The sequence below is a fragment of the Octopus sinensis genome, linkage group LG4 (genome assembly GCF_006345805.1).
Source record: "Octopus sinensis linkage group LG4, ASM634580v1, whole genome shotgun sequence".
Lineage (NCBI taxonomy): Eukaryota > Metazoa > Mollusca > Cephalopoda > Octopoda > Octopodidae > Octopus > Octopus sinensis.
The window spans coordinates 132,205,881-132,220,764 of record NC_043000.1 but is presented as its reverse complement, the minus strand read 5'-3'; the positions used below and the strand labels follow the sequence as shown (position 1 = coordinate 132,220,764).

The window sequence follows — 14,884 nt, the reverse complement described above, 5'->3', positions numbered from 1 at the left end:
TTAAGTGACTACACCCTCCCAGATATTTTGATCGTGTGACACAATCTTTATCATTATTCAAATCTTTCACACAAAACTGTTTATTTTGCACATTATCTAATTTCCACAGCAGTAATTGCTGTGTAAGTACTAGTTTCATCTGATTCTGAGGGTTGTTTCCTTCATTTATTTATTATTTTTTTTTTTATGTCCTGAGAACTGCTGACTATGTGTATCCTATTGTATCTTTGTGGTCTATTGATTTAACTGTTGTATTACGTCTTTATATGGCAAGGTTTATTTCCCTGTATCAAATGACATACATTACTTGTATGTTTCAGTTTATTTTGAGAATAATGAAAGATTTTTAGGGTTTCCGTGAAATAGCTTTTCATCATTAAGCTGATGTTTTGGACATAAGAAAAAGTTCATGTACAAAAATTGTAATGGAAGGTTTTAGTTTACATACTAGCACATTAACATAGGCACTTTTGTATCATAAAACGAAAGGCTGTTTCAGACAGGTTACTGTTCAACGGATTAACAAAGTTATGTATTAAATAGAATAGCCATAAGCAATAATTATATCAGTCATTCACCTTTCCAGAAAAAATATTAAAATGTATGTAGGAAAAGCTAAAAATTAAAGTTTTTGTGCTTATTAAGATGTTTGGTCATGGTTAAGTTCATTGACAAATTTTGGTGTGTCTATATTCTCTGGTTAGTTATTGCTATATAAGCACCTTTTCTATTACAGAAGTATTGCATTCCTGACAATCTTGTCATAATATGGAATTCAAGAACACAAGACCTATTTTCTTCTTGACATTTCTTTATTATGTAACATGGAAGTCTGGAAAAATAGAGAATTTCTGTGTTAGTTAATATGGAACAATTCAGTTCAATGGACTCAAGTATCAAAATCTTGTTTCATAAAATGACAAAGTCACAGTTGATTAAACACTGAATAAAACATTATGTTCCGTAAATAGAAAAATATAATGAAGTAATGAATTTGTGACTAATATAGAAACAAAAAAAATAGAAAATTGAAAATGAATAAAACCTTGACCCTGAAATACCTATTGCTGATAAATTTTAACAAGAAAATTGAAAGTAGATGATCATTAAGAATTCTTTATGTATGAAGAATATAGAGCATGCAAGCATTTATATCTAGCTGTTACTGAATTATTGACATATGTATGTTTGTGTGTGTGTATATATACATATATATATATATATATATATATATATATATAATATATATAGTTAGAGCTCCATCATCATCAAACTGACATTGAATGATGATAATTATGTAATCACAAATGACTGAGACCTTTGTCAATATACTGTGCTTGAGTAGGAGACCAATCAAGCTGAGTGAAATCATAGTTGTGGAAGATACTAGTGTCACACAACTGGCACCCATGCCGGTGGCATATAAAAGCACGTATTACACTCTCAGATATTCCCTCAACTGCCCGGATAGCTACCCTTGCAAGCTACACAGACTATATGAAAGTCTTGTAGAAAATACAGAACCCCAGCGATGTTCCACATCTACTGCAGGAGTTAGACTCAATTTACAGATGGGCTGAGGATAATAATATGCAGTTTAATGCTGAACAATTCCAAGCCCTGCGCTACCACCGTCCAAAACTAAATATGAAACTTAGAGGGTACACTGGTCCACAGGGAATTTCGATCCCAGAGCCTAAATCAGTGAGGGACCTGGGTATTGACATGAGTGATGATACCTCTTTCCAAGTGCACATTACCAGGATGGCGACAAAGTGCAGACGACTGGCTGGATGGATCCTGAGAACATTCAGAACCAGAGATAAGGAAAAGATTTTGGTCCTCTGGAGAACATTCATCCTTAGCCACCAGGATTACTGCTTACAGATATTGTCACCTACCAGTGTGAAATTAACTGTGGAACTTGAAGCAATCCAGAGAAGATTCACAAAGATTGTCCCTTTGCAACTGCTCAGCTACTGGGAAAGGCTGAAACAGCTAAGTCTCTACTCCCTGGAGAGAAGGCGGGAGAGGTATGCAGTAATATACATCTGGAAGATCCTGGAAGGAATTGTGCCAAATTTTGGCATTGAAAGCTGCACCAATGCCAGAACAGGACGACACTGCATTGTGCCAAAGATCCCAGCAACACTATCGCACTTCAGGACCAGTTACTGCAACAGCCTGGGTTTCAAGGGCCCATAGCTTTTTAATATTCTCTCAAAGAGCCTGAGGAACCTGCACAAAGTAGATGTAGGGCTTTTTAAATCAAAGCTAGACCTCTTCCTGTCGAGAGTCCCAGATGAACCCACATCAAGGCAAGAGGTGCAAATGAGGGTAGATATATCAAACTCCATTCTTCAGCAAGAGCAACATTGGAGGAGGCTCTCAGTAATAACAGTGTAGTAAAACAGCGGTGCATGAGCATGGCCACAGCTCTGAGCTGAACTTACAGCAGAAAAAAAAAATATATATGGATATGTATACACATACACATGGATATGTATATATATATACATACACATATGGATATATATATATATATATATATATATATATATATATACACACATACACATGGATATGTATATATATATACATACACATATGGATATATATATATATATATATATATTATATATATATATATATATATATATACCTACACATGTATATATATATATATATATATATATATATATATATATATACCTACACATGTATATATATATATATATATATATATATATATACCTACACATGTATATATATATATATATATATATATATATATACCTACACATGTATATATATATATATATATATATATATACCTACACATGTATATATATATATATATATATATATATACCTACACATGTATATATATATATATATATATATATATACCTACACATGTATATATATATATATATATATATATATATATATACCTACACATGTATATATATATACATACACATGTATATATGTATATACATACACATGTATATATGTATATACATACACATGTATATATGTATATACATACACATGTATATATGTATATACATACACGTGTATATATATATACATACACGTGTATATATATATACATACATACACGTGTATATATATATACATACATACACGTGTATATATATATACATACATACACGTGTGTATATATATACATACATACACATGGATATATATATACATACATACATATGGATATATATACATACACATGGCTCTATATATATATATATACATACACACACATATGGAGATATATATATATATACATACACACACATATGGAGATATATATATATACGCATGCATACATATGGATAGATAGATAGAGGTATGTTAGCTGATAATTAAGGGGTCGCCTACTAGCAGACTATTGATAACGAAACAAGGGGAATCTTATCATGTAGTACTATAGTTAAATAGTTTAAACAATGTTGCTATATTGTATACAGTTAAAGTTTAGGGTTATTCAGAGGATTATTAAGAAGAATATTATAACAAAAAGATAGAAATTTGCGAATACTTGTGAGTATATACCAAACTTTTACCACAATAGAGGGATGAAAAGAAATTATATAAAAATAGTTTAATATTTCTACATATTGTATACTTAAATACTAACTCATCAGAAGGTATCTGTGGATATTGATTGAATGATATTTATTGGTATTAATAAAACAGTATTGAGGTAAAAGAACATGTTAATTATATATTAATAAAATTATAATCTAAGCAGTTTTTTATAAGTAGTGAATATATGTATATGGATATATGATATATATATATATGAATATGGATATATATATATATATATATCACTCTGTGCCGGTGGCACGTAAAAAGCACCCACTACACTCATGGAGTAGTTGGCATTAGGAAGGGCATCCAGCTGTAGAAACACTGCCAGATCAGATTGGAGCCTGGCGCAGCCTCCTGGCTTCCCAGACCCCGGTCGAACTGTCCAACCCATGCTAGCATGGAAAACAGATGTTAAACAATGATGATGATGATCTATATGGATATATATATATATGGCCTAGTGGTTAAAGCAGTAGTTGAGGGATCACGGGTTCGAATCTCAGACTGGGTGGTGTGTGCGTTTATGAGCGAAACACCTAAGCTCCACGTGGCTCCAGCAGAAGGTAATGGCAAACTTCTGCTAACTCTTTCGCCACAACTTTCTCTCAATCTGTCCCATCCAGGAAACCAAGGAAACCGGCCCTTATGAGCCAGGCATGGCTTGAGAAGGCACAAACAACAATGTATATATATATATACACATATATATGTGGATATATATATATATATATATATATACAAATATGTATATCTCCCCTCTTCTTCACTCTGTCTCTCTTTCTGTTCCCCTCCTCTCCCTCACTCTGTCTCTCTTTCTCTCCCCTTCTTCCACCTTCCTCTGTCTCTCTAACACGCCACACCCCCTCGCTTTCCTCATTTCACCCTCTCTCTTTCCCTATTTCTCTCCTCTTTGTTTCTTCTTTTCTTCCTCCCTCTATCTCTCATTACCTCTCTTCCCTCTACTCCCCCTCTGGGTTTAGAAAACAAAGATGGCACCAAAGTGGGAGAAGAAAGAATTAAATCTTCTGCTGCCAGCCTGGATGATTGCTAGTGACGATCCTCCAAACAACATCATCACTGCTGCACTGAAAAACAATGGCTTTCACAGAACCATTGACCAGATAGAGCAGAAGAAGAATGAATTCATGTGGTCTTATATGCTTATAAGACCACACATTTACACCTTGGATGACATAATCGAAAACTATTGTGGCAAGGCTGATAATGATGGAGAAGATGAAAAGGAAACAAAACCCAGAAGTCTCTGTGATCCAGAGGTTCCTCAAAAGTATGGATCACCTGCCCCGGTGGACAACCAGGCAGAAAAGGATAGGGGAGCCAAGGAAGCAGTTACTAGAAGCCCCTCTGCACCAGTGGTCCTACAAAAGAATAGAGCCCTCACCCCATTAGAAAACCAGAGGAAAAAAGTTCCCACCACAAGAAAAGGAAGGATGGAACACAAAAATATAGAAGGAAACAAAGAAAAAGGTAAAAGCAAATTGAAACAACCAAAACCGAAACCCCAACCCACCAAACGAACAACAGAAAACTCCATGGAGGATTCAATACCATCCAAAACCCAACAGGAAAGAAGAAATTTGGAAGGCACTTAAGAACCTGCACATTTTACCTGCGAGGCAAATGTTGGCATGGGGAAAACGGCAAAAACTGCCGGTTTGCTCACCCAACACCCCACCAGAACTACAGGGTCCTTAAAGAGAAAAACTTCCCCGAAGAAAGACAAATGTCTCCAAGGAAAAAATTCACAAAAGAAGTGTGCTCTTCAGATGTTATGTGCAATGCAGCAGCTAAGCAAGAGTCTTTTTTGTACATGGCGCAAAAGATTGTACAGCAGCTGACCTGGCTACACCAAGCACAAACAAGGAACCTTGCCCAGCACTATGCAAGACCACCACAGTCAACAGACACGGGATGGCCTCCCCTAACGCCTGGACAGTTGTCACCCCAATACTTTTACTAAATATTGGGGTCCTGTTGCATCATAATAAAAGCAAAATTTCTTTCCGGAGAGATCTTACTGCATGCAATCAAGCCCTATGCATAGCACTCGTGGAAACTCACCTCAGCCCTGATATAGAGGATGCAGAAGTACACGTACCAAACTATGCCATACTGCGAACAGACAGAAGGGAAAGGAGCCATGGTGGAGTTGCTGTATACATCCGTGATGATCTCACACCCCAGGTCTTACTGCACTCAAATTCGGTATGTGACACTCTAATTGTATACATAAGACAACATAATATAGTCATATGCAATACATATTGCCCACTGGATGCTCCAAACCACATAGGCAAGTTTTAAGATTTCCTCACAAGAATTAAAGAAATCCTCGTGAATCTGGAACACCATGTGACCATATTTCTTATGGGTGATTTCAACTTCCCCAATGTCAAATGGTCTGAAGGTCTCATAATCTCAGGAATGACTCATTGCAAGCAAGAACAGGTGGAGTTCCTGCTCAACCTCACCAATGCCCTATTCGTGGAGCAAGCTGTACTCAGACCAACAATGGCGAATAACATTCTGGATCTCTGCTTCACGAACAATATGGACATCATTCATGATGTGAAAGTGACACTGACATTAGTCTCGGATCACAACATAATAGAGCTGTCTATGTTTGGGCTGAAAGTAACCAGAGACATACAGCCTAAAGGAAGCACCCAAAATCTCTCCAATCTGAACTTCCACAAAGCAGACTGGAAATCGATCCAAAAAGAGATCCTCAGAGAGGACTGGCCAAAATGTCTCTCCACATCAGACGTTGACATGAAACTAGAATGTTTCATGTCTGTTGTGCAAGCCATAATGCCAGAAATATGCCCCAGAGCACAAGGTCAAAACAAATAGGAACAAAATTCAAAGGGAAAGGAAGTTCCTCACGAGACGACGGATGAAGATTGCAAATCGATTCAAACAACATCCCAAAAGTAACGAAATGTCCTGCCTAAAAACAACACTGCAACAATCCTATGTGAGGGAGAAAGCAGACAAAGAAGCCTGGGTTATAAAAAACATTAAGTCAAACCCAAAGGCCTTTTTTCATTACGCGAAAGAAACAGCCTCAGTACACTGCAAGATAGGACATCTCTTCTAAAAGGATGGCTACCTCACAGACATTCCAGCTAAGATCACTGAGATACTGAATGACCAATACAAAAGTGTCTTTACCACCCCTTTGGAATACAGACAAGTGAACAAACCAGTGGACTTCTTTGCCACCTCACCTATAACCAGCAAGGCAGTTACAATAGAATACATTGACATTAGCGAAGATGTACTACTAGCCATAGATGAAGTGGACACAAACTCAACTGCTGGTCCTGATGGTTTCCCAGCAATCCTCCTCAAATCGTGTAAACATGCCCTGGCAAAACCCCTCAAGATTCTCTTCCAGAGCTTTCTTACAAATGGCAAACTGCCAAGCAAGCTGAAAGAGGGAATAATATGCCCAATACATAAAGGGGGAAGTAGAGCAGATGCCAAAAACTATAGGGCTATCTCTCTGACTTCACATATCAACAAAGTCATGGAATGGATAGTCAGAGGGAAACTAATCGCATTCCTTGAAAAAAATAACTTGCTAAGTGATACCCAACATGGTTTCGACCAGGTAGGAGCTGCCTGACCCAGCTCTTACAACATTATGACTGGGTGTTGAGGCAGTTACTCAACGAATCAAATGTGGATGTAATATACCTTGATTTTGCAAAGGCTTTTGACAAGGTGGATCATGGTATGATATGTCACAAGCTGCGTGATCTTGGCATAGCTGGAAAACTTGGAGAGGGGTTACATGACATTCTGAAATATAGGAGTCAGGCAGTAGTGGCTAATGGAGCCACCTCTATGAACACATAAATAGTGAGCGGTGTTCCACAGGGCACTGTCTTGGGACCACTGCTTTTTATAGTGGGCCTCTCAGATATGCCCTCAAGTGCCCAGGTAGCCACCCTTGCAAGCTATGGAGATGATACAAAAGTCTCTCAGAAAATACAGAACCCTAGCAATGTTGCACACTTGCAGCAGGAGTTAGACTCAATTTACAGATGGGCTGAGGATAATAATATGCAGTTTAATGCTGAAAAATTCCAAGCCCTACACTACCAGCATCCAAAACTGAATATGAAACTTAGAGGATACACCAGTCCACAGGGAATTTCAATCGCAGAGCCTAAATCAGTAAGGGACCTGGGTATTGACATGAGTGATGATACTTCTTTTCAAGTGCACATTACCAGGATGGCGACAAAGTGCAGACGACTGGCTGGATGGATCCTGAGAACATTCAGAACCAGAGATAAGGAAACCATGATGGTCCTCTGGAGAACATTCATCCTCAGCCACTTGGATTACTGCTTACAGATATTGTCACCCACCAGTGTGAAATTAACAGCGGACCTTGAAGCAATCCAGAGAAGATTCACCAAGAAGATTGTCTCTTTGCAACAGCTCAGCTACTGGGAACGGTTGAAACAGCTAAGATTCTACTCCCTGGAGTGAAGACGAGAGAGATATGCAGTAATATATATCTGGAAGATCCTGAAAGGAATTGTGCTGAATTTTGGCATTGAAAGCTACACCAATGCCAGAACAGGACGACACTGCATAGTGCCAAAGATCCCAGCAATGCCATTGCACTTCAGGACCAGTTACAACAGCCTGGGTTTCAAGGGCCCACTGCTTTTTAATATTCTCCCTAAGAGCCTGAGGAACCTGCACAAAGTAGATGTAGGGGGTTTTAAATCAAAGCTAGACCTCTTCCTGTCGAGAGTACCAGATGAACCTACCACACGGCAAGAGGTGCAAATGAGAGTAGCTATATCAAACTCCATTCTTCAGCAAGTGCCACATATTAAAGGAGGCGCTTAGTAATAACAGTGTAGCAAAATGGTGGTGCATCAGCATGGCCACAGCTCTGAGCTGAAACTAGAGAGAAAATATATATATATATATATTATGTAAATAAGGATAAGATCAATATTTAAATATGAAACTTATCAAGTGGCCAGCATGGGAATAAAAACCTTCAAAGGTAATAATTATTATTAAGATTAAAATTTAGGGTATCGAAGCGATACCACCACGCTTGAAATAGCAGCCAAAACTTGACTCTAAAACCATATTAAAAGTTCATACAGCTCCAGGATTTGCATACAGGCTTTCCTCGTAAACCGGTGATTACTGCCCGTTGACAAGAGGCAACAACCTCGAAACTGCGGTCCGTGCGTATCACTTAGGCTTACGAGAAAGGGATGGCCTCCCTTTGCAAATACCATAAGGACACAGATAGTGTGCCTAAAGCCAGCTGGAGACGATGATCTCCTGGGGCTAAAAGCTACAGTAACACCCACCCTTTGTGGTTAGCCGTATTGAGATGGCTATTATACTTTACATATATGTATATATATATATATATATATATATATATATACATACATATGTATATGGATATATGATATATGTATATATAGATATATATATATATATCAAATAAAATCAAAAACAGAACACAAAGGATGTCACGGTACATGTGTTTCAAGCTTTATAAACGACCTGTTCTTACATCAGTATATAAAAGATGGTTTAAAGCTCTCTTCAGCCGCATGCATTCTTATTCCAAAGAGTTACACCACACTATAAAAAATATGAAAAGTATGATAATACTACATGTACTTTTCATATTTTTCTTTGGAATAACAATGCATGTAGCTGAAGAGAGCTTTAAACCATCTTTCATATCTATTATACACTGATGTAAGAACAGGTTGTTTATAAAGCTTGAAACACGTGTACCGCGACATCCTTTGTGTTCTGCTTTTGATTTTATTTGATATATACCCTCTCACCTCTGCCACTAACTGGCGTATACAGGTGCTTACACTTATCAAGTATTCACCCTAAATTTGCAGTACCTACTTGTGTGTATATATATATATATATATATATATATATATATATATATATATATGGATATATGATATATATGGATATATGATATATATGGATATATGATATATATGGATATATAGATATATATATGGATATATGGATATATGATATATATGTATATATAGATATATATATGGATATATGGATATATATATATTTATATATGGATATATATATATTTATATATGTATATATATATATTTATATATGTATATATATATATTTATATATGTGTATATATATATTTATGTACATATATGATATATATATGTGTATATATATATTTATGTACATATATGATATATATATGTATATATATTTATATATTTATGTATGTATATATATGTATATATATTTATATATTTATGTATGTATATATATGTATATATATTTATATATTTATGTATGTATATATATGTGTATATATATGTATATATCTTATGTATGTATATATATACATGTATATATATATTTATATGTATATATATATTTATATGTATATATATGTGTATATATATATGTATATATCTTATGTATGTATATATATACATGAATATATATATTTATATGTATATATATGTGTATATATATATATGTATATATCTTATGTATATATATACATGAATATATATATGATATATATACGTATATATATATATGATCTGTATACATATACTATATATATATATATATGATATACATGTATATATATACATATATATATATATATATATATATCTATATATATAAAAGTGAGGTTGTGTGGTGTCTGTCTCCTACGATTTAGATTCCTAACTACTCCCACATTTTGCGGTGCAGTTTAACCAATAAGCGAGTATCTTATAGTCGTGATTCATATCGAGCCCTTCTGGGTATTAGTGTGCGTCTACGATGAGTCTACGATTTTAAAAAAATTTACCATCATTTTTTCCCATTTTTATGCATTTTTTTGCTATTATATAAGGGAAGTAACTCTCTAAAAATGTATTATTAAATCTCAGAACGTAAAAAGCTACAGTAACACCCCCCTTTGTGGTTAGCCATATTGAGATGGCTATTATACTTTACATCTCTAAAAATGCTTATATAGTTATTTCCCTTACAAACCCGAGCAACGCCGGGTGATACTGCTAGTATATATATATATATATGAGCAAAACGCCTCCTGTCCAATGGACGATGCTGAATAAAAAGCAATCAGTGTTTTCTGTTCTTTTTAAAAATAATTAAGCATGAATTTATTTCAATAAAATTTTTGGCCTTAAACGAAGTTAAGGCAAAAAAAGAAATTTCTTGAGAAACCAAATGGTCTTTCCTTCCTTCATGCGAAGTTTGAAGAAAATATCTCTTTTGTATCTTACTTTTATGGTCTCTTAAATATACTCCATTTTGTGGCATTATTTCAAGCCAGCTGGCTTTTTTTGCGCAAACTGCGCATACATTTTTCTCATTTACGTGTAGTATCGATAACAACAGCTAATGTACTTGCTTGTACAAATGCACGTTCCCACGGCTTTATCAATCGCAGTCTCACCTGGAATCGATTTTTGTAATTTTTTCAAGACTTATACACGCTCTGATACTGTCGGTATCTACATATCAAATTTGAGCACAATTGGATGGAGGATGCCCGAGATCCTAGAAGACACACACAGACAGAACGGATTTTATATAATAGATATGTATATATGATATATATATTTATATATGTGCGAGCAAAATGCCACCGCCCCCCTCCAATGGACGGTGCTGAGTTGTCAAACATTTAAACCAAATTTTCTCAAAACAACTTGTCTGACCGACCGTCCCATAGGCTCCCCTTTGAGAAACACTGATTTAACCTAAATTTGAGACACCAGCAAAAGAAGAAATAAAGATAGACTTTTTTCTATTCCAAAGAAAAATGATTTTATTTACACAAATATGCAACCGAAGAGTTTAAAGTACCAGTAATGATAAGGCTGTTGACTGGGAGAACTCAAACATAGTTTAAACAGTAAGCTTGGCAAGAAAGAAACGTGTTTTCTTTTCATTAAAAAATAATTAAGCATGCCTTTATTTCAATAAAATTTTTGGTTTTGTTAAACGAAGTTAAGGCAAAAAAAAAAACTTCTTGAGAAACCAAATAGTCTTTCCTTCCTTCATGCCAAGTTTGAAGAAAATATCTCTTTTTCATCTTACTTTTTTGGCCTCTTAAATATACTGCATATTGTGGCATTATTTCAAGTGCATTTTTCTCATGTACATGTATCGATCGCAACAGCTGATGTACTTTCTTGTACAAATGCACGTTCCCATGGCTTTATCGATCGCATTCTCATCAGGAATTGATTTTTGTAATTTATTCAATACTTATACACGCCCTGATACCGTTGGTATCTACATATCAAATTTGAGCGTAATCGGATGGAGGGTGCCCGAGATCCTAGAAGACACACACAGACAGACAGAACAGATTTTATATAATAGATGAGCAAAGCACCCCCTATCCAATGGATGGTGCTGAGTTATCAAATACACGTTCCCATGGCTTATCGATTGCATTCTTATTTGGAATTGATTTTATAAAATAGACGAGCAAAACACCCCCTGTCCAATGGATGGTGCTGAGTTGTCAAATACATGTTCCCATGGCTTTATCGATCGCATTTTCACCTGGAATCGATTTATGTAATTTTTTTCAAGACTTATACATGCCCTGATACCTGATATACTATATATATATCCATATATATATATATATATATATATATATAGATAGATAGATAGATAGATATAGATATATACATACACACACACACACACACACATATATCAAAATAAGCAACAAGGATATCCAATGGTAATGCAGTACGATTGTTTCATGCAACTCCATTTAATTGAGCCATTCAGTCATTACATCAGTTTAAAATGCAGATAAATCTTCAGCTGCACAAAGGTATAGAATTTAATTAAATTAGAACAGATGGACACATTAGTATAATTATACATGAAATCTCCAAGAAGTTAAAGAGATAGACAAAAAACATGCTGTCCCACTCCAGCATAGAAGTTTCTAAGTTTTCAAAAAGATATACATTGTTACAGACTCTGCCTGATTTTGTTTTTATGGGGTCAGTTTTAATTTATAGACTAGTTTATCAAATCCCATGTATATCTAAGGCTGAGAGAACAGAGGGCAGTATCTGTTTGGGGTAGGGCTGAGGGAGCAGACAGTCATCATAGTTGGTATAGTTATAAAAATCAAGATTTATTAGAAGCAATATCATAGGGTTTGGTAAAGGAAAACTTAAAACAAGATGTCAGCTGACAATTAAGGGGGTCACTCACTAGCAGACCAGTGATAATGAAACGGGGTGGGGGGGAATCTTATCATGTAGTACTATATTTAAATATTTTAAACAATGTTGCTATATTGTATACAGTTAAAGTTTCGGGTTATTCAGAGGATTAAGAAGAATATTGTAAGAAAAGGATGGAAATTTACGAATACTTTTGAGTATATACCAAACTTTTACCACATTAGAGGGAGAAAAAGAAATTATCCAGAAATATTTCTACATCTCTACATATTGTACACTTAAATACTAACTCATCAGATGGTATCTGTGAATATTGATTAATTGGTATATACTGGTATTAATAAAGGAGTATTGAGGTAAAGGAACATGCTAATTATCTCTCTATATATAAACGGCAGTTTGTCTGTCTGTGTGTCTGTCAGGTTGTACCCTCACCCTGACCATGGCTTTCAACCGATTCTGATGAAACTTGACACACACATAGCCCAATGTCATAATTCAAAACTAAAGTAGCGAAAATTTTGAAAAGTTCCCCCAGTTATGAAAAAAAATCGATAAATTCGACATGGGTCGAGAATCTAAGCTTTTTATATGCAACACATTTTCTACAGACTGTCTAGGGGACGCAACTCGACCTTTTTAACTCTCCAAACACATGGGATAAGTATCCCAAAATGTATAAAAAATGTACAAAAACGGCAAAAAAGCGGGCAGCAATGTGAGTGACAACAACGAAAAAGTCAAAAGTGACCAAACTGAACAAACGAATGGAAAAGGTTTTTTGATGCACACGACAAAAGCGGTTTATAATAAACCAAGAGTTTGCAAGTAGCGTCCGAGGACCCTTAGGCTTCCTTAAAAAATTTAAGGTAAAACGTTTGGAGTGGTAGTTATAAAGAAAGTGTAAACAAAAAAGTATTCGAATAACTTGCGGCTGCAGCAGCTAGTAGCAGAAGTGGCGGTGTTGGGGGTAAAGTCTCGAATGTAATTTCTTCCTGGTAGGAATTGGTTGGGTTGAATTATTGATAGCTGTTTGATAGTTATTTGGGAGTGAAGAGAAGACATTGCAACCTACACATGCGCCTTCGTTCCCTAGAGGGAAAGGACTAGATTGGGATTAGTCATTGCCTACTAGGGGCTCTTACATACCCGGGCAACGCCGGGCTATGCTGCTAGTATATTAATAAAATTACAATCTAAGCAGTTTTTTTATAAGTAGTATATATACTAGTATAGTTTTATACAAGTATGAATTTATAGAGATACAAAAATTAGATTAATTTTATAAATAAATACAGGCTAATTATAAGATAATAAAAAATAAAATAATCAAGTAGGGCAGAACACATACAAAAGGAAATAAAATAGCTTAATTACTAATACTATGGTAAAGTATATGTAGATTATTAACACTAATAGAGAAGATTTTTAGAAAAAGTGTAATAATTCAAAATATATTAGACTAAAAATTATATATTTACTTATTTAGCTAATATCAGTAAAAGACTAATGTCTGGTATCAGCTGAAGGAATATTTAAGTTATGGAACAATCATATTTTACACTCATTTTTTTTTAAAACTAAAGGTTATATTATAGGTTTAAGAAGTTATTATTGTTACTCCCTACATGATATTTATAGTTTCTTAGTGGTACTTGTTTAGAAGGGTTATTTATATAAAGGTCCTTATAAATACTAAGATCAGGAGGGTAGAGCCATTTAAGAAAGAGATAAATCAAATAATTTCTAAAGATCATTTCAAATGATATTGTCTTATTGTATAAAGTTAAAATTTAGGGTAATCAAGAAGATTATTAAGAATGAAATTTTAACACAAGTATAAAACTTCTTTGAATATTTTGAGTATATACCAAATTTTTACCACAATAGAGGGAGGAAAAGAAAATTGCAAAGAAATAGTCTAATATTTATTTACTTATTACTTATCTAAATATTAACTTATATGGTTTCTATGGAGATTGATCAAT

At 34.7% G+C, this 14,884-nt stretch overlaps 1 protein-coding gene across 5 annotated transcripts in view; it reads left to right on the top strand.

The window, feature by feature from the left end:
- LOC115211046 (nucleosome-remodeling factor subunit BPTF) overlaps positions 1-14,884 on the top strand; it is an 88,007-nt gene that overhangs the window by 10,564 nt on the left and 62,559 nt on the right. For 3 of the 5 annotated variants that reach the window (XM_029779918.2, XM_029779920.2, XM_029779916.2), the window contains exon 2: positions 3,669-3,671. The exons of the other annotated variants lie outside the window; for them this stretch is intronic. In XM_029779918.2, the coding sequence (XP_029635778.1) occupies positions 3,669-3,671 (3 nt within the window). The remainder of the gene's footprint in view (positions 1-3,668; positions 3,672-14,884) is intronic. 5 annotated transcript variants of the gene reach the window in all.